Here is a 26,216-nt window from a genome sequence, read left to right on the forward strand (position 1 = left end):
TGTCTTGGAGAGACTGGGAGCAAGGTAGTCACAAGGAATCTGAAGAGCACTGAATACATTGATAGCAGGCAAGGAACTGAGTATCCAGGTGAGTTAAATAGGAAACCAACCAAGGATAACGAACCAGCTGATGCTGCCAACCTGCAGAAAGACAACACTACACAGTACCGCTTGTGACCACTAGAGGGAGCCCAAAAATAGAGTTCACGACAGGGACCCTGTATCATACCCTTTACACCTCACAAATACTTGCTACTTATTGTTAGTGTCACAGGAAATCCCAATAAGATACATCTTCTATATCCCTCAATAATAGCCACCATTCGCCTTCAAGTAACATAATTAGCTAATTGAGTTAACCTGTATTCTCAATATAACTAGTATGCAGTTGCTATACAGAGGATGTCCTTATAGACAGTACTATGTGAAAATACATTCTGCTCCGCTGACTGCTGAGCCATCTGCACAGCAGCTGCCGGTATCTCCTCCATTCTCCTCCTGTCACCGCTGAGTTGTCTACACCGGAGCTGCCGGAATCTCCTCCATTCTCCTCCTGTCACTGCTGAGCCGTCTACACCGGAGCTGCCGGAATCTCCTCCATTCTCCTCCTGTCACCGTTGAGCCGTCTACACCGGAGCTGCCGGAATCTCCTCCATTCTCCTCCTGTCACCGCTGAGTCGTCTACACCGGAGCTGCCGGAATCTCCTCCATTCTCCTCCTGTCACCTCTGAGCCGGCTACACCGGAGCTGCCAGAATCTCCTCCATTCTCCTCCTGTCACTGCTGAGCCGTCTACACCGGAGCTGCCGGAATCTCCTCCATTCTCCTCCTGTCACCGTTGAGCCGTCTACACCGGAGCTGCCAGAATCTCCTCCATTCTCCTCCTGTCACCGCTGAGCCGTCTACACCGGAGCTGCCAGAATCTCCTCCATTCTCCTCCTGTCACCGCTGAGCCGTCTACACCGGAGCTGCCGGAATCTCCTCCATTCTCCTCCTGTCACCGTTGAGCCGTCTACACCGGAGCTGCCAGAATCTCCTCCATTCTCCTCCTGTCACCGCTGAGCCGTCTACACTGGAGCTGCCGGAATCTCCTCCATTCTCCTCCTGTCACCTCTGAGCCGTCTACACCGGAGCTGCCGGAATCTCCTCCATTCTCCTCCTGTCACCGCTGAGCCGTCTACACCGGAGCTGCCGGAATCTCCTCCATTCTCCTCCTGTCACCGCTGAGCAGTCTACACCGGAGCTGCCGGAATCTCCTCCATTCTCCTCCTGTCACCGCTGAGCCGTCTACACCGGAGCTGCCGGAATCTCCTCCATTCTCCTCCTGTCACCGCTGAGCCGTCTACACCGGAGCTGCCAGAATCTCCTCCATTCTCCTCCTGTCACCGCTGAGCCGTCTACACCGGAGCTGCCAGAATCTCCTCCATTCTCCTCCTGTCACCGCTGAGCCGTCTACACCAGAGCTGCCGGAATCTCCTCCATTCTCCTCCTGTCACCGTTGAGCCGTCTACACCGGAGCTGCCAGAATCTCCTCCATTCTCCTCCTGTCACCGCTGAGCCGTCTACACGGAGCTGCCGGAATCTCCTCCATTCTCCTCCTGTCACCTCTGAGCCGTCTACACCGGAGCTGCCGGAATCTCCTCCATTCTCCTCCTGTCACCGCTGAGCCGTCTACACCGGAGCTGCCGGAATCTCCTCCATTCTCCTCCTGTCACCGCTGAGCAGTCTACACCGGAGCTGCCGGAATCTCCTCCATTCTCCTCCTGTCACCGCTGAGCCGTCTACATCGGAGCTGCCGGAATCTCCTCCATTCTCCTCCTGTCACCGCTGAGCCGTCTACACCGGAGCTGCCGGAATCTCCTCCATTCTCCTCCTGTCACCGCTGAGCCATCTATACTGGAGCTGCCGGAATCTCCTCCATTCTCCTCCTGTCACCGCTGAGCCGTCTACACCGGAGCTGCCGGAATCTCCTCCATTCTCCTCCTGTCACCTCTGAGCCGTCTACACCGGAGCTGCCAGAATCTCCTCCATTCTCCTCCTGTCACCTCTGAGCCGTCTACACCGGAGCTGCCGGAATCTCCTCCATTCTCCTCCTGTCACCGTTGAGCCGTCTACACCGGAGCTGCCAGAATCTCCTCCATTCTCCTCCTGTCACCGCTGAGCCGTCTACACCGGAGCTGCCGGAATCTCCTCCATTCTCCTCCTGTCACCTCTGAGCCGTCTACACCGGAGCTGCCGGAATCTCCTCCATTCTCCTCCTGTCACCGCTGAGCCGTCTACACCGGAGCTGCCGGAATCTCCTCCATTCTCCTCCTGTCACCGCTGAGCAGTCTACACCGGAGCTGCCGGAATCTCCTCCATTCTCCTCCTGTCACCGCTGAGCCGTCTACACCGGAGCTGCCGGAATCTCCTCCATTCTCCTCCTGTCACCGCTGAGCCGTCTACACCGGAGCTGCCAGAATCTCCTCCATTCTCCTCCTGTCACCGCTGAGCCGTCTACACCGGAGCTGCCAGAATCTCCTCCATTCTCCTCCTGTCACCGCTGAGCCGTCTACACCAGAGCTGCCGGAATCTCCTCCATTCTCCTCCTGTCACCGTTGAGCCGTCTACACCGGAGCTGCCAGAATCTCCTCCATTCTCCTCCTGTCACCGCTGAGCCGTCTACACGGAGCTGCCGGAATCTCCTCCATTCTCCTCCTGTCACCGCTGAGCCGTCTACACCGGAGCTGCCGGAATCTCCTCCATTCTCCTCCTGTCACCGCTGAGCCGTCTACACCGGAGCTGCCGGAATCTCCTCCATTCTCCTCCTGTCACCGCTGAGCAGTCTACACCGGAGCTGCCGGAATCTCCTCCATTCTCCTCCTGTCACCGCTGAGCCGTCTACACCGGAGCTGCCGGAATCTCCTCCATTCTCCTCCTGTCACCGCTGAGCCGTCTACACCGGAGCTGCCGGAATCTCCTCCATTCTCCTCCTGTCACCGCTGAGCCGTCTACACCAGAGCTGCCGGAATCTCCTCCATTCTCCTCCTGTCACCGCTGAGCCGTCTACACCGGAGCTGCCGGAATCTCCTCCATTCTCCTCCTGTCACCGCTGAGCAGTCTACACCGGAGCTGCCGGAATCTCCTCCATTCTCCTCCTGTCACCGCTGAGCCGTCTACACCGGAGCTGCCGGAATCTCCTCCATTCTCCTCCTGTCACCGCTGAACCGTCTACACCGGAGCTGCCGGAATCTCCTCCATTCTCCTCCTGTCACCGCTGAGCCGTCTACACCGGAGCTGCCGGAATCTCCTCCATTCTCCTCCTGTCACCGCTGAGCCGTCTACACTGGAGCTGCCGGAATCTCCTCCATTCTCCTCCTGTCACCGCTGAGCAGTCTACACCGGAGCTGCCGGAATCTCCTCCATTCTCCTCCTGTCACCGCTGAGCCGTCTACACCGGAGCTGCCGGAATCTCCTCCATTCTGCTCCTGTCACCGCTGAGCCGTCTACACCGGAGCTGCCGGAATCTCCTCCATTCTCCTCCTGTCACCACTGAGCCGTCTACACCGGAGCTGCCGGAATCTCCTCCAGTCTCCTCCTGTCACCGCTGAGCCATCTACAGCGGAGCTGCTGGAATCTCCTCCATTCTCCTCCTGTCACCGCTGAGCCGTCTACACCGGAGCTGCCGGAATCAGAATTTCTTCACCACTTCTCTCCTGAGCCCCGCCCCCTGATCACATGACGGTGACGTCACCACAGGTCCTTTAGCTCTCAGTGCAGCAGCTCCGTCCTGGTTGTGTGCAGCTCGTGTTCTCTGGTGTCAGCCAGCAGCAGATTTCCCGCCATTCCGGTGAGATTACAGGAGGGTTTGGTGGAGTTTTGGTGCTTGTGGTAAATCTGTGAGAGGAGAGTGTGGGGTGAGATCAGAGCTGTTCCTGTGGAGGCTCCTGCTCCGTGTGACTGCGGCTCCTCAGTGTTGGGGACGGGCAGCATTGTATGGGGGATGTGCAGCGTCTGCTCCTCATCTCACGGCCCCGCTGGTGGAGTAGTTACCACGGTGACCGTCCTCCCCTGGCGGTGTAGTTACCATGGTGATATCCTCTGCTGGTGCTGTAGTTACCACGGTGACCGTCCTCCTCCTACGAGGCTGATGATGAGCGGTCAGATCGGCGGAGGAGGCCGCGGTGGAGTTTTGTGGCTTTTCCTCCTGATAAATGTTGATATTTGGCAGAATTTAGTGATTGTCGTTCTCTCGTCCCCTGTGATTTCCATCTTCTCCTTCATCATGAAGACGCCGGCAGGACGAGATCCCTCCAGCTGATCCAGTGCTCATCCCTCCTCCTCCTGAATGACCCCGAGGATGGACGAGGACAGGGATGAGACCACCAGAAGATTATTCCACTTGGCCCTGGAGATCGTCTCCCTGCTGAGCGGAGAGGTAACTCCTCTACATTTCTATCAGCTTTATTGTGTTCTGTGACAAGTCCGACATCGGGAGGAGGAAATCCAGAATAGAGAGAAGGATTCTTTCCTGTAAGAGCAGTGATTGTGTGGAGCTCTCTGCCCGGAGGAGTTGTCATGGGGATTCCCTATAAGAGCTGTAGAGGGGCCGGGATGTCTGTCCGGAGGGGAATAATATTCCCGGTTATGGCCCCAGATTACTGGAGACGGATATTGATCCCGGGATTTCTACTGATTGTCAGATCTGGAGTCGGGAAGGAATCTTCTCCCTAAGTGTCTCTCTCCATACACAGGATTACACAATAGTGAGGAAGACACCGGGGGGCGGTGTGACTCCCATCATCCATCTCCAGGAGTCAGGAGGGCGGAGCCCGGGCCCCATCACAGAGCCTCCCCCGCACTCCCTGCTACATGAGAGGAACAAGAAGATCCTGGAGCTCAGCAACAAGATGATTGAGCTGCTGAGCGGAGAGGTGACTGCTGGGACATTATACAGGACTGGAGGATTCTGGGTGATGAGCGGAGAGGTGACTGCTGGGACATTATACAGGACTGGAGGATTCTGGGTGATGAGCGGAGAGGTGACTGCTGGGACATTATACAGGACTGGAGGATTCTGGGTGATGAGCGGAGAGGTGACTGCTGGGACATTATACAGGACTGGAGGATTCTGGGTGATGAGCGGAGAGGTGACTGCTGGGAGATTATACAGGACTGGAGGATTCTGGGTGATGAGCGGAGAGGTGACTGCTGGGACATTATACAGCACTGGAGGATTCTGGGTGATGAGCAGAGAGGTGACTGCTGGGACATTATACATGACGGCACTGGAGGATTCTGGATGATGAGCGGAGAGGTGACTGCTGGGACATTATACAGGACTGGAGGATTCTGGGTGATGAGCAGAGTGGTGACTGTTGGGACATTATACAGGACGGCACTGGAGGGTTCTGGGTGATGAGCGGAGAGGTGACTTCTGGGACATTATACAGGACGGCACTGGAGGATTCTGGGTGATGACCGTAGAGGAGACTGCTGGGACATTTTACAGCACTGGAGGATTCTGGGTGATGAGCAGAGTGGTGACTGCTGGGACATTATACAGGATGGCAGTGGAGGATTCTTGGTGATGAGCGGAGAGGTGACTGCTGGGAAATTATATAGGACGGCACTGGAGGATTCTGGGTGATGACCGGAGAGGTGACTGCTGGGAAATTATACAGGATGGCACTAGAGGATTCTGGGTGATGAGCGGAGAGGTGACTGCTGGGACATTATACAGGACGGCGCTGGAGGATTCTGGATGATGACTGGAGAAGTGACTTCTGGGATATTATACAGGACGGCAGTGGAGGATTCTGGGTGATGAGCGGAGAGGTGACTGCTGGGAAATTATGCAGGACGGCACTGGAGGATTCTGGGTGATGACAGGAGAGGTGACTGCTGGGACATTATACAGCACTGGAGGATTCTGGGTGATGAGCGGAGAGGTGACTGCTGGGACATTATACAGCACTGGAGGATTCTGGGTGATGACAGTGTTGTTGTTGTCAGGTTCCTATAAGGTGTCAGGACGTCGCTGTCTATCTCTCCATGGAGGAGTGGGAGTATCTAGAAGGACACCAGGATCGGTACCAGGATGTGATGATGGAGGAGCTCCGGCCTCTTACACCACGAGGTGAGAGGAAACCTTCCCCATGACATCAGATTGTCTCTTCAGCGTTGGCCGGTTGCTATTAGTGATGCAGACACAGATATTTCCGTGTTTTCTCTGTGGGATGAATCTCTCCTATAACGGCTGATCGGACCTCACATTCGGGTCATGCAGATGATTCTCTGCCGCTGATGGAGAAGTTATTCTAGATTTATCTTTATTTATTGGTTTATAAATTTACAAGTGTTACAATCAGGGCAATAACCGCGGTGATATCAGACAATCACCGGAGAGTAATAGTCCGAGTACAGTGGTGTCAGTTCCCAGGTTCCTGCACGGTCTAGAACGTAACATCGGACTTATACTGAAGGCAGAATATTAATTCCCTAATTATAGTCTCATAGTCAGTGATCTAACGGTAACGTGTAAGTAAGGTCAGGAGAAGAAGACGAAAGAAAGCGAAGAGAATAGAGGAAAGCAGAAGAGATGGAAAGAGGGACGGTGAGAGGAAGGAGCGTGGAGGGGGATGTTTCTGCAGATCACTTCTTTCCTATTAGAGTCAGGTAATCCGCAGAGGATCGATATTCCAGAGAGTAAATCCAGGTTGTGTAGAAGGCTTGCGTTTATTTGTGAAAAAAAAAAATTGGAAAGTTGACGAAAATTTAGCAATTTTCAAGCTATTAATTTTTATTCTCTTATATCAGATACATATGTCACACCATTCTAAAAACTACCTGATAAGGTGCTCAAAACCACAGTCAAGAAGTTTAGTAACCCTTCAGATAAGTACTGAAGCAACGTGGAAGGAAAAAAAATGAACATTTAAATTGTTTCTCAAAACTTTTACTTTAGACCCAATTTTTTATATTTTCACAAATGTAATAGGAAGAAATGGACCCAAAAAATTGTTGTGCAATTTCTCCTGAGTACGCAGATACCCCATAAGTGGAGGAAAACTACGGTTTGGGCGCACGCCAGAGCTCAGAAGTGAATGAGTGCCATGTGACTTTTTGAATGCAAAATTTGCTGGTATAATTATCTGCCACCATGTTGCGTTTGGAGAGACCCTGATGTGCCTAAACAGTGGAAACCCCCCACAAGTGACACTATTTTGGAAACTAGACCCCTCAGGGAACTTATCTAGATGTGTGGTGAGCATCTTGAATCCCAGGTTCTTCAAAAAAGTGTATAACGTTGAGATGTGAAAAAAAAAAATCAAATTTTTACCATAAAAATGTTTTTAGCCCAAAATTGCTATTTTCACAAGGGTAACAGGATACAATTGATCCCAAAATGTGTTGTGCAATTTCTCCTTAGTACGTACATACACCATATGTGGGGAAAAACTACCATTTGGGCGCACTTTAGGGCTCAGAAATCAATATGTGATGTTTTGGAATCAGACTTTGATGGCATGGTCTGAGGGTGTCATATCGTGTTTGGAGAGCCGTTCTAAAAACTGCACCTCTGAAAGTGCTCAAAACCACATTCAAAAAGTTTATTAACTCTTCAAGTGCTTCAGAGAAATTAATGTGGAAGGAAAGAGAATAAACATTTAAGTTTTTTTTTCGCAAAAATGTTACTTTAGACTCAAATTTGTTTATTTTCACAGAGGTAACAGGAGACAATGGACCCCAAAAATTGTTGTGCAATTTCTTCTGATCATGCCAATACCCAATATGTGGAGGAAAACTACTTTTTTGGTGCACAGCTGGGCTCGGAAGGGAAGCAGTGCAATTTAAATACTTGAATGCAAAATTTGTTGGAATCATTAGCGGACACCGTGTTGCATTTGGAGAGCCTTTGATGAGCCTAAACAGTGGAAATCCCCCCCCCCCACAAGTTACCACATTTTGGGGACTACATCCCCTCAAGGATTTTACCAGGGATATAGTGAGCATTTTGAAGCCACAGGTACAACACAGATAACATTAGGTAGTCATACTGAAAAGTTCATCTTTTTCACAAAAAAGTTGCTTTAGCCCCAAATTTCTCACTTTTGCAAGAGGGGCAGCACGGTGGCTCAGTGGATAGCACTGCAGCCTTTCAGTGCTGGGGTCCTGGGTTCGAATCCCACCAAGGACAACATCTGCAAGGAGTTTGTATGTTCTCCCCAGTGTTTGCGTGGGTTTCCTCTGGGTACTCCGGTTTCCTCCCACATTCCAAAGACATACTGATGGGGCTCACAATCCAAATTTCCTATCGGGGACAGCGATAATAATGTGTGTGCAAAACTGTAAAGCGCTGTGTGCTTCAAACATAAAGATACCAAATGTACATTTTTGGTGAAGAATCAACAACAAGTGGAACACAATTGTGAAGTTGAACGAAATTTATTGGCTATTTTAAATTTTTGTGGAAATTCAAAAACTGAAAAGTGGGGCGTGCACTTCTATTGGGCCCCTTTAACTTAATACTTTGTTGCGCCTCCTTTTGCTGCGATTACAAGTCTCTTGGGGTTTGTCTCTATCAATTTTGTACATCGAGAGACTGAAATTCTTGCCCATTCTTCCTTGGCAAACAGCCCGAGCTCAGTGAGGTTTGATGGAGATCGTTTGTGAACAGCAGTTTTCAGTTCTTTCCACAGATTCTCGATTGACAAATCTCCGTCCCAGTCTCAGGTCTTTTGCAGACTCGAACAAGTTTTCTTCAAGAATTGTCCTGTATTTGGCTCCATCCATCTTCCCATCAAATTTAACCATCTTCCCTGTCCCTGTTGAAGAAAAGCAGGCCCAAACCATGATGCTGCCACCACCATATTTGACAGTGGGGATAGTGTGTTCAAGGTGTGTTGCCTTTACGCTAAACATGTCGTTCGGCATCGTTGCCAAAAAGTTCGATTTTGGTTTCATCTGACCAGAGCACCTTCTTCAACATGTTTGGTGTCTCCCAGGTGGCTTGTTGCAAAGTTTAAACAACACTTTTTATGGGTATCTTTTGAGAAATGGCTTTCTTCTTGCCCCTCTTCCATAAAGGCCAGATTTGTGCAGTGTGCGAAGACTTCTCCCATGCTGCGCCAACCCTCTGGAATGCTCTACCCCAAGATATTAGGACCATCCACAATTTGCATAGTTTTAGGCGCTCCCTCAAAACACATTTGTTCAGAGCGGCCTATCACGTTCACTAATCAGTCATTTTATGTTTGTGCGTGTGTAGCCCATTCACTATCCATCTATCCCCCACCCCCTGAAGATGGCTGGACCATCATTGTAAATACATCATTGTAAATACACACCTGTACTCTGTATCTCCCCCTCCTCATTGTAGATTTTAAGCTCTCACGAGCAGGGGCGGCTTATTGTGCTTTAATTATTGTATTGCCAACGTTGTTACTTATGACTGTTGTGTTTGAAACTGTTATGCTCTAAAGCGCTGCGGAATATGTTGGCGCTATTATTATTAATAATAATTATAATAATAATAATAATATTGTTGTCCTATGGACAGACTGTCCGCTGTAGATCTCTGCAGATCATCCAGAGTGATCATGGGCCTCTTGGCTGCATCTCTGATCAGTCTTCTCCTTGTTTGAGATGAAAGTTTAGAGGGACGGCCGGGTCTTGGTAGATTTGCAGTGGTATGATACTCCTTCCATTTCAATATGATCGCTTGCACAGTGCTCCTTGGGATGTTTAAAGTTTTGGAAATCATTTTGTATCCAAATCCGGCTTTAAACTTCTCCACAACAGTATCACGGACCTGCCTGTTGTGTTCCTTGGTCTTCATGATGCTTTCTCTGCTTCAAACAGAACCCTGAGACTATCACAGAGAAGGTGCATTTATACGGAGACTTGATAACACACTGGTGGATTATATTTATCATCATTAGGCATTTAGGACAACATTGGATCATTCAGAGATCCACAATGAACTTCTGGAGTGAGTTTGCTGCACTGATAGTAAAGGGGCCCAATAATAACGCACACCCCACTTTTCAGTTTTGGAATTTCCACAAAAATTTAAAATAACCAATACATTTTGTTAAACTTCACAATTGTGTTCCACTTGTTCTTGATTCGTCACCAAAAATTAACATTTGGTATCTTTGTGTTTGAAGCATGATATGTGGGAAAAGGTTGAAAAGTTCCAAGGGGCCGAATACTTTCGCAAGGCACTGTATGTCATCATAAGTGATGAGACAATTGCTTGCTGCACGAGTTTGCGTCGCGTGCTTGGGTATGCACAGAGTATCGCAGGTATTCGAGTGATATTCTCGCATCTCCGCACCTGATGTCTCACGGCTGTTAGATAGCCCACCTGATAGGGCAGATGTCACGATTGGACTGGCGAGTAAACTGGGACCAGGGGTTCCTTTCCTGGCCCTAGCACTAGGGGGCGCCCTAACTCGCCCTGTTCCCCGGGATACCTCAGATGGCGAGGATGCTGGGAGCTCTGCCCTTGCCCTGTTTACTAACTGCAGCTCTGTGTCTGTCCCTTTCCCCACCCGGGAAAGAGAGGCGCTACCGTGTACCGCAGTACACCAACCCGACAAACAGGGGAACCAAGACAAGGTTAAAAGAAAATTCCACTCACACAAAATATACACTCACAAATGACTGAGGAATTCACCAGGGTGTGAAGGAAGGGGGAAGAAATTAAGGAAGGTAAGGATGAGGAATTTCCAAGTGTACAAACCAAACAACTGTCGCACAATAAACTCCAGACACCAGCTCCTCACTACTCCAGGTCTGTCTAGCAAGTGCTATCTCAGACAAGGATCTGGCCTGAAAGCCTAGCTTTTATAGGAGAGGGGAGTGGCTAACCAAGCACAGCTGAATGCCGGGATTACCACATGGCCGATTAACCCCTTTCCTGCTGAAAGAAAACAAACATTAAATATACTGGAGAAGTGCTTCTTCTCAGCGGTGGAGCAGGAGCCATAAGACGCTGCGTTCTGGTACTACTGTCGCGGTAACTCCTTGACAGCAGAACTTCGTCATGACTACCATCGATTTACAGGAGGCTTATTATCATGTCCTCATTTATCCAACCTACCTAAATTTTTAAGATTTGCAGTTACCCAAGGAAGACAAATACTGCACTTCCATTTTAACGTTCTGCCATTCAGAATATCGTCAGCACCTCGTATCTTTACAAGGATCATGGTAGAGGTCGTTGCTTTCATCAGGAAAGAAAGCTTCTGTATAATCCCTTAAAGAACATCTACAGTAAACAATTCAGATTTTGACAACCCTAGGATGGCTGGTGAACCATTAGAAGTCAGACTTAAGCCCCCGTCACACTAAGCGAGGTCGCTAGCGAGATCGCTGCTGAGTCACAAGTTTTGTGACGCAACAGCGACCTCAGTAGCGATCTCGCTATGTTTGACACGTACCAGCGACCAGGCCCCTGCTGTGAGATCGCTGGTCGTGTCGGAATGGCCTGGACTTTTTTTTTGATCGTTGAGGTCCCGCTGACATCGCTGAATCGGTGTGTGTGACACGGATTCAGCGATGTCTTCACTGGTAACCAGGGTAAACATCGGTTACTAAGCACAGGGCCGCGCTTAGTAACCCGATATTTACCCTGGTTACCATCGTAAATGTAAAAAAAACCAAACACTACATACTCACATTCCGGTGTCCGTCAGGTCCCTAGCCGTCCGCTTCCTGCACTGACTGACTGCCGGCCGTAAAGTGAAAGCACAGCACAGCGGTGACGTCACCGCTCTGCTGTTAGGGCCGGCGCTCAGTCAGTGCAGGAAGCAGACGCCGGGGGACGCGAAGGTGAGTATGTAGTGTTTGTTTTTTTACATTTTACACTGGTAACCAGGGTAAACATCGGGTTACTAAGCGCGGCCCTGCGCTTAGCAACCCGATGTTTACCCCTTGTTACCCGGGGACCTCGGCATCGTTGGTCGCTGGAGAGCGGTCTGAGTGACAGCTCCCCAGCGACCACACAGCGACGCTGCAGCGATCGGCATCGTTGTCTGTATCGCTGCAGCGTTGCTAAGTGTGACGGGGCCTTTAGTCCCTTCCACTACAAAAACCTTCTTGGGTATTGTACTGGACTCCGGGAGACAAACGTCCTTCTTGCCAAAAGAGAAATATATCCAATGTAAAATAACCTTCCTGTGAAGCCAGAAATCAGTATCCGTAAGATTTGCGATGTCAGACCTGGGCTCAATGATGTCATGCATTTAGACTGTAACCTGGGCATAAGCGCATACCAGAACTTTACAGACCTACATCCCTTCAAATTGGGATGGATCCCCAGAATCTCTGAACAGGAAGATTCTGGCCCCCGTTCGGGTAATGTGCTCTCTTACCTGGTCTCTTGATCAATGGAACCTAAAGAGAGGAGTCCGCTGGATTCAGAACCCCCTATCAACAATAGCAGTGGATGTCAGCAGAAGAGGCTGGTGGGGGAGTTATGATCACCTACACTTCCTTCCAGGGGCTCCGGACAAGGGAGATCAGCCATCTATCCTCCAATTTCAGAGACCTGAAGGTAGTAGAGGAGGTACTCCGATCAGCAACATCCATAATTCAAGGCATCCACGTAAGGGTTTACTCAGACAACTTGACCACGGTTGCTCACCTCCGTCATCAAGTAATCGCAAAGATCAAAAAGGAGTCTCAACAAGAGTCTTTTCTTGGACAGAAGAGCATCTCTCTCTATCTGCTCTTCCAATATCCAGGTCGATATTCTAGGCAGAAGAGATGTGCATCCAAGCAAATGGAGCTTAAATATAGAGGTTTTCCAAATGCTAACCATAAGATGGGGACATCCAGAAGCAGACCTGTTTGCAAGTCATCAGAATGCAAAAGGGATCAGTACTCCTCCTTGAACCCAAACGATGCCTGCATGGAGGTGGACGCATTTGCTGATCCCTGGAGATTCAGCCTGGCTTATGCATTTCCGCTGATTCCAGTCCTGCCAAGAATGCTCCCAAAAATAAGAACCTAGAATGTAAAAATAATTTTAGAGGCATCTTTCTGGCCGAAGAGAAGCTTGTACGGCACTCTGAACAACTTGAATTTAGAAGAAGAAACCTTCGTCACCAGGGTCCGATCTACCACCTGGACCCCGAAAGTCTGTGTCTGGCTGCTTGGCTTCTGAGTTCGCAATCCTAAAAAGTAAAGGCCTCTCAGATAGTTATACAAACTCTCCAAAAAAGTTGAAAACCAGTAACCAATACCATCCATCATAAAATATGGAAAGCCTTTGTATCTTGGTGTGCGTCTAGTCCTCCAGACCTTCAGGCTCTTTCAAAGACTCCTATTTGAGAATTCTGGGTGATAGACTTGTTCTTCGACTGGACCCATCCTTTTTGCCCATGGTGGTCTCAGAATTTCACAGATCACGGGCAATTATTCTTCCCTCCTTTTGCCAAATGCCAGCACAGCAAATGATAGAGGAAGAATTTCATTCCTTAGATGTGCGAAGACTGGTCCTTCACTACCTTCAACAAACACAATCTTGGACGAAGGATCAGAATCTCTTCATCCAGCTCTACGGCCCAAAATAATGGGAAGAAAACATCTAAAAGCACTATTGCCAACTGGATCAAGAAATAGTGATGAGCGAATATACTCGAGATTTCTCGAGCATGCTCTGGTGTCCTCCGAGTATTTTTTAGTGCTCGGAGATTTAGTTTTTCTTGACGCAGCTCAATGATTTACATCTGATAGCCAGCATAAGTACATGTGGGGATTCCCTAGCAACCAGGCAACCCCCACATGTACTTATGCAGGCTAACAGATGTAAATCATTCAGCTGCAGCAAGAAAAACTAAATCTCCGAGCACTAAAAAATACTCGGAGGACCCCTGAGCATACTCGAGAAATCTCGAGTAACTAGTATATTCGCTCATCACTATCAAGAAAGCAATTTGTGAAACTTACCGAAACCAAAATCTTTCGCCCCTGGAAAAATTTACAGCTCGATCCACTAAGGCTGTCTCCTGGGCCGAGAAGGCAATCGCTTCCATCCAGCTGATCTGCAGAGCCGCTACCTGGTCCTTGGTCCATACCTTCTCCAAACCCTATAGACTTGACTTGATGTCCATCAAAGACTTAAGGTACCTTCACACTAAACGATATCGCTAGCGATCCGTGACGTTGCAGCGTCCTGGCTAGCGATATCGTTGAGTGTGACAGGCAGCAGCGATCAGGATCCTGCTGTGATACCGCTGGTCGTTGGTTAAAGTTCAGAACTTTATTTGGTCGTCAGATCGCCGTGTATCGTTGTGTTTGACAGCAAATGCAACGATACCAGCGATGTTTTACACTGGTAACCAGGGTAAATATCGGGTTACTAAGCGCAGGGCTGCGCTTAGTAACCCGATGTTTATCCTGGTTACCAGTGTAAAATGTAAAAAAACAAACAGTACATACTCACCTTCGCGTCCCCCGCCGTCCGCTTCCTGCACTGACTGAGCGCCGGCCGTAAAGTGAAAGCACAGCACAGCGGTGACGTCACCGCTCTGCTGTTAGGGCCGGCACTCAGTCAATGCAGGAAGCGGACGCCGGGGGACGCGAAGGTGAGTATGTACTGTTTGTTTTTTTACATTTTACACTGGTAACCAGGGTAAACATCGGGTTACTAAGCGCGGCCCTGCGCTTAGCAACCCGATGTTTACCCTGGTTACCCGGGGACCTCGGCATCGTTGGTCGCTGGAGAGCGGTCTGTGTGACAGCTCTCCAGCGACCACACAGCGACGCTGCAGCGATCGGCATCGTTGTCTGTATCGCTGCAGCGTCACTTAGTGTGAAGGTACCTTTAGCCTTTGGGAGAAAAGTTCTCCAGGCCATTGTCCCTCCCTAAAAATAGTCGTTGGTATTTGTCTTGCAGTGCTGTCGTGGAGGGTTATTTGAGAAAATAGAATTAGACTTACCGGTAATTCAGTTTCTAAGAAGCCCCCTTGACAGCATGGGTAATTCCCACCCCGGTTTAAAATCCGGTGGTAAATAAAATTTTTTTGAAGCATTCTTACCTTTGTAGTCCTTTGGAAAAACACTGAAGAGAGGATGTGGGTGGGCTACTTTGACCTTTTTGTATTTCCCGTCCCTATTCGGGTGGGGTGATATCCTCCTGTGGAGGGTTCTTAGAAACCAGATTACCGGTAAGTCTAATTCTGTTTTCTTCAGCTAATCAGGGTTTTATAACCAGACAGCATTGATATATTTACGCATTTCAGCACTTGGGTGATGGTGGTGGTTGGTTTTAAGTGAGGCCACAGCAGGGTCACATAGGGAAAGTCAACATTGAATGGGGGCACCACATCGACCTATTAGGGTGCCAACCTCTGCAGTCAGGTAGGGTCAGTGAGGGTAGGCACAACTCACCTCAGTCCCATTGAGATTTTTGGATCAGCTTAATTGATTTGTGATGGCTAAAGCAGTTCCACCCGCTTATGACCCTACATTGTAAAATATATACTGTATATATATAATGTATGCGCTAGATCCATTATACCTATGATTTTAACTTCATAAATGATGAAGTTTAATTTTTTTAAAGGGGTTTTCTTTTTGTTTGGTATACCTCACAGCTCCTTCCCTGCCTGCTGCTGTCCCAATGACAGGTCCCAAGGCATCTTAGGCTTTTCCCTGGTGTCTCTCACCAAGGTCGCATGATTAAGCAATTAATTAATTATTGCATCACTCCAGCAATTGATGCCATGCACTCCGCCATGATGTCATACACTAGTGACTTCAAGATTGGCCAGTGTGGATGGTGAGTCACTTGTTTCTTTGTACCGGGTGTGATGAGAATGAAAAATAATTTGAAAAGCCGGGAACTATAAAGACAGACTTGTCTTGCCCGATGATATACTCAGTCGGCTTCTTCAACCCAGCCCTGCTCCAGTTGATTGACAGGTCTCTCCAGTGTTTGCTATATCTGTTGTGCCAGTAATAAATGATAAGAAGGATATCCCTCTGAAAGCTGTACGCTGTACAGTGAGCATAGAAAATCATGGTCCATGCAGGTAGAAATATTTGGACTGAGGCCTCACAGAAGACGTTTTCATTCCTCGTGAAAATGTAAAGAAAATTACCCTTCAAGAGTGGCCTCACCCAGAGAGGAAATTACTGGTTTCCAGGGACATGAAGGGAAATCTTCCATTTGATGAACAAAAGGAAATATAGGATGAAAAACGTTTGTAACCTTATGACTAAACTATCTGCTGGATTCCTTGTGGATGTCTGTGGAGCAAGTGTTTATGGCGGCTCGTACGGCAGTCCTGGCCAAATCGACAAGATTCAGATAGTATGAAATACTGGTAAGGTGACACTATTTCTGTAACCAAGCTCTGCGCTATTCTATTTGAAAGAAAAGAAGTCTTTATTTGTGTCCTTCATCAAAATCTTGGAGAAGCAGCAGACAGGAAGAAGAGCTTCCATAAAGAATCCTCCAGATATAATCCATGAATACAGGAGAAAGAATAAATGGGACATAGGAGCTGCATTAAAGGAGGTGGAGGTCATGATTTCATCCTCCAATGCCAACCATACTGTAAAGGACAATGGCTTCATAAATCTTGTCCGAAGACTTTCTCGGGAAACTAATAAGTAAAAGTTACTTGTTTACCAACCCTAATAATTGAGGGGTTCCTATATCCCAATCTCATTCCCTCCAGAGCGATTTTTCCATTTTTGCGCTTTTGTTTTATCCTCTCCTTCTTCTAAGAGCCATAACTTTGTTGTTCTTCCTTTGATGTAGCCATATGAGGGCTTCTTTTTTGTGGAACGAGTTGTACTTTTGGATGACTTCATCCATATTATCATGATGTATGAGGAAGCATCTCAAAAGTCCAATCATATAATTGTAACCTCAAAATACTTAATACTGACCAAATCCCCCATGTGTATCACAGAGAAAAAAGAGGCAAAAACAAAAAACTGTACTATTAAAATCCAATAATTTATTTCGGATATATATTTTTTTAAATAAAACAAGGAAATTTCAGATAATTGCTGAGGGTAAAACAAAGACCAGGGATTTGAGCAATGGGACATATATAATTAGTGCCGTATTACACCTAATCAATTTTAGTCTTCAGCAGTCAGCCAACAACACTTTGTAAAAATGCCCAGTGCAATAAATCATTGTTAGGGTATGTGCACACATTGCAGATTTGCCTCTGGAATTTTTTGTGCGAATTCTGCATCTCTTGGCAGAAAACGCAGGTGTAGATTTGCTTCGGATTTCTTGCGTTTTTACCCCTGCTGATTTCTATAATGGAATGGGTACAAAAACGCTGCAGATCCGCACAAAAGAAGTGACATGCTACTTCTTTTAATCCGCAGCTTTTCCGTGCAGAATTTTCCGCACCATTAGCACAGCATTTTTTTTCCATTGATTTACATTGCACTGTAAATCACTTGCGGATCTGCAGCGTTTCTGCACAGAAAAAAAGCTGCGGATCCGCAGGAAATCCGCAACGTGTGCACATAGCCTAATGCTAACTGTGTTACAGTATAATGCAGGAACACACGGGGTAGTCCTGACCAAATTCTTATAATTAATATTCAATAATATGTATATTTTAACAGGGTATTAATTTTGACAAATTTGTTTTTGCGTTTTCACGTAATATTTACTACAATTAACTTTATAGAATTTATTATTAATATTGTCATTATTTGTATGTTTTAATGAATGTTATCCTTATATATGTTTACGTACACACTGGGTGTTTTGATTACACTTGTAATATAGCATTTTTGGGATTAATTGTTTTTCCCTTCTTGTATGTATAAATAAGATGAATTGACACCTTAATATTTATATTGCACTTGTATTGCACCTTACAGATTGATGGTTTATAAAGTATACACATAAGCCCTTATCCAACAAAGTTTTTATTTCTATAATACCAGCACCGCATCATCTGCCCATCTCTCCTTGTAGTGTTATACAATATTTCTTTGTTGTTCGGCGCCCAGTTGGCGCATGCGCAAGTCAGGACTACCCGTGTCTTCCTGCCTCGCTCATGATGGTGACCCATAGCGTTCCACGCTTGCGTTCCAGATGTGATGAGCTGGAAGTCACTATTCACAAGGGAGGAAGTCCAAGGTCCGGCACATGCGCAAAACATCACCGGAGAGGCCGACAGTAACATCAGCTGTTCATGGGGATATTTATAGACTGGCAGTTCTAATGGCAGCACACATGCCCCCTATTGAGGAAGCCAGTACGGCGAAACGGCGCTGTCAGGGTATCTGAGGGTGCAGACAACGGGACTATCACTTATGTAAGTATTATGATTCAGTTGAGACATGGGCATTAGCATATGGTAATGCACCTATTTGCACTAGACACTTTACATCCTACATTATACTGTAACACAGTCATCATAACACTGATTTATTGCACTGGGCATTTTTACAAAGTGTTGTTGGCTGACTGCTGAAGACAAAAATTGATTAGGTGTAATTTGTAGATTGTGAGCCCTCGCGGGCAGGGTCCTCTCCTCCTGTACCAGTTGTGACTTGTATTGTTTAAGATTATTTTACCTGTTTTTATTATGTACACCCCTCCTCACATGTAAAGCGCCATGGAATAAATGACGCAATAATAATACGGCACTAATTATATATGTCCCATTGCTCAAGTCCCTGATCTTTGTTTTACCCTCAGCAATTATCTGAAATTCCCTTGTTTTATTTAAAAAAATATATATATGTGAAATAAATTATTGGATTTTAATAGTACGGTATTTTGTTTTTGCCTCTTTGGGAAAGCAGTAAAAATTTCCAAGTGATGTGAAACTTCAAAACAAGCTCAATTTTTGCTGCTATCATTTTGGGGTAGGTGCGAGGTTTTGATCTTCTCTTATTGCATTTTTTGCAGTGTTTGCAGCAGCCAAAACCCTCCACAATTTTCACCCTTTATAGAGTTTACTGACTGGGATAATTAATTAATTTGACATCTTTATAGATTATAAAAGTCCAAACATAGCGATACATCGTGCATTTTTATATTTTCTGTTATTTTTGATGGGCGGGAAGTGTGAGTCAAATTGTTATATTTTCTTTAATTTTTTTCCACTTTTTTTTTTTTTTTAATTTCAAATGTTTTCAGTCTATTGTGGTCCCCTTAGGGTACATGAAGCTATGATCGTCCAATCGCTTGTGCTATACACAAAATACCATAATATTTCTGTGTGCACCAAACATCACGGTCTCCTACACCAGTCGGTTGCTTTCATAAGCGTACGAACACGACAGGCATCATGGCAGCATAGTAGTGCCCCACAATCACGTTTCAGAGGTGTCATTTGGGAGTTATTAATGAGCAGAAAATTTGCTGCTCGGATATAATGCAGACTAAAATTTTTTTTATTTGTGCAAGAAATCCAAAATATATAGACATTTCAGTCAGATAATCAGACGTTCATCAGTAACACGGATTGCACAAATCTTTGTTGGGGTATTAATGTGACTACACATCTTGTCTGCATCCCTCCTGGAACATACAGCAATAACTATGAGATATTTATATCTTTGGTACTCCCTTTAATTGTTTTTGTATGTGTGTTTTTTTGTGTCTATTATAGTGTGTAGGATGTTCAGGGTGCATTAGGGTCCCTAGGGCTACCGACGTTCAGCGGGGGTGCCATCGCGTCCACAACTAGGGTACCAACCTCCGCTGGCAGGTAAGGTGAACTTTAGTGCTCATCTAGGGAGAGATTAGTCCTAGATTTTTTTTTCCCTCTATTGATTACCGGTACTTTCACTGACGAGGGTCTTCATTTTGAGCTCCATCAAATTTCAAAATCCCTTTTGTGAATTTTATCTTTCATTCTTATAGGAAATCCTTGTGATAATAACAGTTTATCACTAAATTGTAAAAAAGAAGATATCAGGAAGCATTCTAATGGAGAAAACCTCCTTACCCTTCATGGACCTCCTGGACTTCCCAGCACTTCACTTTCTTATAATCCTCCTAATCATGAGGAACCCTCTCCTGAGCAATCTCGTATTGTTACCACAATTCCAGGTGGCAAAGTGGATACAAGATTTCAGTGTGACAAGGAATTTACTAAAAGCTCAGATTATCTAACTCAAAGCAAACATGAAGGAGAGAAGCCATACTCCTGTTCAGAATGTGGGAAATGCTTTTCAAATAAATCAAAATGTGTTCTACATGAGAGAATTCACACAGGAGAAAAGCCATTTTCATCTTCGGAATGTGGGAAATCCTACACCGATAAAGGCGTTCTTATTAGACATCAGAGAATTCACACAGGAGAAAGGCCATTTTCATGTTCAGAATGTGGGAAATCCTTCAAACATAACAGTAGTCGTATTAGACATCAGAGAATTCACACAGGAGAAAAGCCATTTTCATCTTCGGAATGTGGGAAATCCTACACCGATAAAGGCGATCTTATTAGACATCAGAGAATTCACACAGGAGAAAGGCCATTTTCATGTTCAGAATGTGGGAAATCCTTCAAACATAGCAGTAGTCGTATTAGACATCAGAGAATTCACACAGGAGAAAACCAATTTTCATGTTCAGAATGTGAGAAATCTTTCACAGATAAAGGGAGTCTTATTAGACATCAGATAATTCACACAGGAGAAAAGCCATTTTCATGTTCAGAATGTGAGAAATCCTTCACAGATAAAGGGACTCTTATTAAACATCAGAGAATTCACACAGGAGAAAAGCCATTTTCATGTTCAGAATGTGGGAAAGCCTTCAAACATAACTATAGTCTTATTACACATCAGAGAATTCACACAGGAGAAAAGCCATTATCATGTTATGAATGTGGGAAGTCCTTCGCGGTTAAAGGGCATCTTATTAGACATCAGAGAATTCATACAGGAGAGAAGCCATATTCATGTTCAAAATGTGGGAAATTTTTTAGCCAAAAAATAAATCTTGTAACACATCTAAGAATTCACACAGGGGAGAAACCGTTTTCATGTTTACAATGTGGAAAATGCTTTACGGAGAAATCAAAACTTGTTAAACATCAGAGAACTCACACAGGAGAGAAGCTGTATTCATGTCCAGAATTTGGTAAGTCTTTTATGCATAAATCACATCTTCTCTGAAGAGAAGTCACACCGAAGTTAAGCCATATTCATGTTCAATAAGTGGGAAATCTTTAGTAAATAAATCAAATCTTGTTAGACATGAGTGAAGTCATACAGAGAAAAGCTGTATTCATATTCAGAATGTGGGAAGTCTTTTTGTCATGGTCTCCTCTTTACTCTGGACTAGGGAGGCTGAGAGTGATGGCTCAACCTCACAATGGGATGTGGTGTATGCTGGACTGTCAGTGTTGTGAGTGACAGTCTATTAATCCAATCCGATCCAGGGGCATTCTGGGCTCGCAGCATTTTGATCAACAGCCCTGCTGCTCAATCTGGTCAAGCCTTCAGGCATTTCCCCAGATGCCTCTCATCCTTGGTCATTTTCTAGCTATTTAGCTGGCTAGCTGTGAGCCGATAGCAGATTGGAGTCAGCAATAGCTGAGCTTAGTTTGGTGTGTGCTTAGCTTTGTCTGATTTGTGTCTTTCTCTGATCTCGTTGCCGGATGTAGGATTTGTCGTGACTATTCATGTGGATTATCCCTTCTGCTCTTGATGCTCTGACCCTGACCCTGTACTTGGCCTCTGACTGTCTGTTTTTCTTACTCCCTAGTCTTGATGTACCCTCCTGGTATTCAACCCCTGACTGTTACCTGACCATGTCTTTGTCCTGCTGCTCTTTATCTTGTGCCCTTCTGGTATCTGACCTCACACCTTCTGTCTACCCTTTCTCTAGGCTTGTCCGTGAGTAGTGACTTAGCGTCACACGTTTATACCTAAATCAAATCTTAATATATAATATTGATGGAAGAAAATCTCAGGTCAAGAAGTGTACAAAAAGAGGTAGATGAGAAAAATAAATATTACTCATTAAAACCAAAAAAATATATAAAATGAGGTGCCTCAGGCCAAAGAGAGATACAGAACAATATATTGCCTAGGCAATAATTATAACAAAACCTACACAATTTTAATATCCATATGTCAATAATTACAGGGGGGATATTTTTCCATTCATACCAGACACAGGCTGTAGCAAGAAAGAGGGTTGTGGTCTGTCACCACAGTGAAGGTGCGATCGTACAGTTAGGGCTGCAAACATTGCAGGGCCCAGACCATGGCCAGGCACTCTTTCTCGATGGTGGAATAGGCCACTTCCCTCTGCAGAAGCTTCTGGCTCAGGTACAGCACGGGGTTCTCTTGGTTCCCCAAGTCAACCTGGCTGAGCACAACACCGAGGCCAAACTCATTGGCGTCAGTCTGTACCAGGAACGGTCGACTGCTTTTAGCATGGGAGAGTTGCACAGGGCTGTTTTCAAAGCCCGGAAAACCACCTCACAGCTGTCCGTCCAGTCGACTGGGGTAGCTTCTAACTGATGAGGTCCTTCAAGGTTTTTACCAGGCTAAAATAGTTCTCTACGAAGCGCCTATAGTACCCTGCAGTGCCCAGGAAGGACAGCACCTGTTTCTTGGTCCTGGGGGTGGGCCAGGATGCAATCGTGTCCACTTTCCCAGACTCTGGCCTCATGAAGTCCCTGCCTACCCGGTGCCCCAGGTAGTGGACCTCTCTCATGCCCATCTGGCACTTTCCTGGCTTGATGGTCAGGCCTGCTTGGTAAATTCGCCTGAGCACCTCCTGTAGATGCTGCAGGTGTTCCTCCCAGGAGGAACTGAAGACGTCAATGTCATCCAAGTACGCCACTGCGTGCTTCTCCAGTCCCTGAAGCAGGTGATTGACCATCCGCTGGAAAGTGGCAGGGGCATTCTTCATGCCGAATGGCATGACCGTGGACTCGTACAGTACGAAGGGTGTGATAAAGTGGACTTCTGCGGCTCAGGAATCTGCCAGTATCGCCAACTCAAATCCATAATTGACGTGTTACGGAACCACTCAGCACCCAGAATATGTTGTGCAGTTATATGTATGTATAATAGGTTCCATGTGAGATGCATGTCCCTAATGCATCAGCCCACAGGCTGCGCCCCTGGGCAGAGGGGACACGATATTCCCCTTTTTTCCTCCCCCTACCTTTGTAATTCCCACAGTAAATATCGGCAGGCTCCGGCCACCTGCGGCTATTGTAATGTATGTTTGGCCTGCCCTCTGTATCTGTGTGATTTATTCAGTGTCCTGTGAGTAAAGTGTTGTCAGACTGGAAATATGTGGAGAAGCAGTGATCTTTTATATGCGCCCATGTTACCAAGCAATTCCAGCCAGCGTCCTTCATTCAGACTGCAGCCAAAGCAGAGTGGACCTCCTGAAACACGGGGTGGTACTGAAAGAGGTACCCCAGCTTAGTAGGCCCCGTTACAATCTGGTTTCTTCACAGGCATCATATCCCCCTGTCTGCCACCAGTGTATCTTAATTTCCCAGACAAACATGTTTTGCAAAAACAAAAGAACTGGCTTTTTATCTGTATATTGGCTTGTGAATTTAAGTGTTTATGTCTGGTGGGTCAAGAATACAGACTTGCCCACTGATATACTATCTAGCATACTGTGTAAAGGTACCGTTGCACTAAACAACTTAACAACAATCACGACCAGTGATACGACCTGGCCGTGATCGTTGGTAAGTCATTGTGTGGTCGCTGGGGAGCTGTCACACAGACAGCTCTCTCCAGCGACCAACGATCAGGGGAACGACTTCGGCATCGTTGAAACTGTCTTCAACGATGCCGAAGTCCCCCTGCAGCTCCTGGGTGACCAGGGTAAACATCGGGTTACTAAGTACAGGGCCGCGCTTAGTAACCTGATATTTACCCTGGTTACCATTGTAAAAGTAAAAAAAAAACACTACATACTCACATTCTGATGTCTGTCACGTCCCCCGCCGGCGTCCACATGGTTAAAACTGCTTTCAGCAGGAGCGCTGGTAATGCACGCGCTGCTGCCGAGAGCTTCCCTGCACTGAATGTGTCAGCGCCGGCCGTAAAGCAGAGCACAGCGGTGACGTCACCGCTGTGCTCTGCTTTACTGCCGGCCGGCGCTGACACATTCAGTGCAGGGAAGCTCTCGGCCGCAGCGCGTGCATATTAGCAGCGCTCTTGCCGAAAGCAGTTTTAACCCTGTGGACGCCGGGGAACATGACAGACATCAGAATGTGAGTAGTGTTTTTTTTTTACTTTTACAACGGTAAGCAGGGTAAATATCGGGTTACTAAGCGCGGCCCTGCGCTTAGTAACCCGATATTTACCCTGGTTACAAGTGAACACATCGCTGGATCGGCGTCACACACGCCGATCCAGCGATGACAGCGGGTGATCAGCGACTAAAAAAAGGTCCTGATCATTCCCATCGACCAACGATCTCCCAGCAGGGGCCTGATCGTTGGTCGCTGTCACACATAACGAGATCGTTAAGCGGGATCGTTGCTACGTCACCAAAAGCGTGACGTTGCAACGATATCGTTATGTGTGACTCAGCCTTAAGTCTGTAATAGTGACTGTACTTTCAGTGGGTTAAGCTTTGTTTATTGATGTGTGCTTATAAGCTAATAGTGCTACTTAATCCCATCACCATTGTTTACCTTATCTTGATGTTGGACTGAAAGACCCTGGGTAAAGGCCCCGTCTCACATAGCGAGATCGCTAGCGAGATCGCTGCTGAGTCACAAGTTTTGTGACGCAACAGCGACCTCAGTAGCGATCTCGCTATGTGTGACACGTACCAGCGATCAGGCCCCTGCTGTGAGATCGCTGGTCGTGTCGGAATGGCCTGGACCTTTTTTTGGTCGTTGAGGTCCCGCTGACATCGCTGAATCGGTGTGTGTGACACCGATCCAGCGATGTCTTCACTGGTAACCAGGGTAAACATCGGGTTACTAAGCGCAGGGCCGCGCTTAGTAACCCGATGTTTACCCTGGTTACCAGCGTAAATGTAAAAAAAAAAAAAACAGTACATACTTACCATCTGATGTCCGTCAGGTCCCTTGCCGTCTGCTTCCTGCTCTGACTGAGATCCGGCCGTACAGTGAGAGCAGAGCGCAGCAGTGACGTCACCGCTGCGCTCTGCTCTCACTGTACGGCTGGCACTGTCAGAGCAGGAAGCAGACGGCAAGGGACCTGACGGACATCAGATGGTGAGTATGTACTGTTTGTTTTTTTGGTAACCAGGGTAAACATCGGGTTACTAAGCGCGACCCTGCACTTAGTAACCCGATGTTTACCCTGGTTACCCGGGTGCTGCAGGGGGACTTCGGCATCGTTGAAGACAGTTTCAACGATGCCGAAGTCGTTCCCCTGATCGTTGGTCGCTGGAGAGAGCTGTCTGTGTGGCAGCTCCCCAGCGACCACACAACGACTTACCAACGATCACGGCCAGGTCATATCGCTGGTCGTGATCGTTGGTAAATCGCTATGTGAGACGGGGCCTTAATTCTAAAAATAGCTTACATGTCTTGGGTATAAAATGACTCAGAGTTCACATCTTGAGAGTCTGAGTTAATACAGAGCTACCAGCAAGACATTCTGCAAACCACCCAACAGACAAGAGAAAGGACTGCAGCCAATTCATCATGGCACCATCACAAGGGACACTAATCTAGGATTCTATAGGATACAATAGGGGTTTTCGGCTCCGGTTGGAAGGACACAGATCTGATCCAGTGACCATCTCTGAACCATGGATATTTCCACAAGCGCAAGAAAGATAAACAGTGACAGATCGGCACTGAAAGAGCTGTCATAAAACAATCCAGCTACGAGGCTAATAGCTTCTTCAAAACTCAGACGGAGTCAGCTCCTATTGAAGTTAGGGCGGTGCTCTGCAGATAGAGTCAATGATTCACATGAGAACGGAGATAAAGAAAGAATGCGGCACTCACCCGGTTCCTTCCACTGTAATTCATCCTTTATTAAGCGTGGCATTCCATGTCAGACACGGCACAATACAGGCTATGGCATGAAGAGGGAGCAGTGAGGGAGTGTGCAGAGACAAGACAAGTCCGTCTTGTCTCTGCACACTCCCTCACTGCTCCCTCTTCATGCCATAGCCTGTGTTGTGCCGTGTCTGACATGGAATGCCACGCTTAATAAAGGATGAATTACAGTGGAAGGAACCGGGTGAGTGCCGCATTCTTTCTTTATCTCCGTTCTCATGTGAACCATGGATATGTTTGGGGA

At 46.8% G+C, this 26,216-nt stretch overlaps 1 protein-coding gene across 2 annotated transcripts; it reads left to right on the top strand.

Moving 5' to 3' along the window:
- The first annotated feature begins 3,710 nt into the window (after nt 1-3,710).
- Nucleotides 3,711-23,804, top strand: LOC143793560 (uncharacterized). 2 transcript variants are annotated; one of them, XM_077280629.1, is made up of 5 exons: nt 3,711-3,828; nt 4,270-4,416; nt 4,733-4,912; nt 5,994-6,117; nt 19,855-23,804. In XM_077280629.1, exons 2-5 carry the CDS (start codon nt 4,327-4,329, stop codon nt 21,111-21,113), a joined length of 1,653 nt encoding a protein of 550 aa, XP_077136744.1. In that variant the 5' UTR covers nt 3,711-3,828; nt 4,270-4,326; the 3' UTR covers nt 21,114-23,804. The 2 variants fall into 2 exon arrangements, with proteins under 2 accessions (XP_077136744.1, XP_077136745.1); XM_077280630.1 differs by lacking the exons at nt 4,270-4,416; nt 4,733-4,912 and having other exon boundaries at nt 3,742-3,828; nt 6,039-6,117.
- Nucleotides 23,805-26,216: the final 2,412 nt, after the last annotated feature.

This window comes from Ranitomeya variabilis, chromosome 1, assembly GCF_051348905.1.
Source record: "Ranitomeya variabilis isolate aRanVar5 chromosome 1, aRanVar5.hap1, whole genome shotgun sequence".
NCBI classification, from domain to species: Eukaryota; Metazoa; Chordata; class Amphibia; order Anura; family Dendrobatidae; genus Ranitomeya; species Ranitomeya variabilis.

What these genes read in the sequence shown, in the direction of transcription:
- LOC143793560 (XM_077280629.1), top strand. Translation starts at nt 4,327, where the DNA reads ATGACCCCGAGGATGGACGAGGACAGGGATGAGACCACCAGAAGATTA. An exon ending in TCTCCCTGCTGAGCGGAGAG is followed by an intron (nt 4,417 to 4,732) that starts GTAACTCCTCTA and finishes CTCCATACACAG; the next exon opens with GATTACACAATAGTGAGGAA. An exon ending in TTGAGCTGCTGAGCGGAGAG is followed by an intron (nt 4,913 to 5,993) that starts GTGACTGCTGGG and finishes TGTTGTTGTCAG; the next exon opens with GTTCCTATAAGGTGTCAGGA.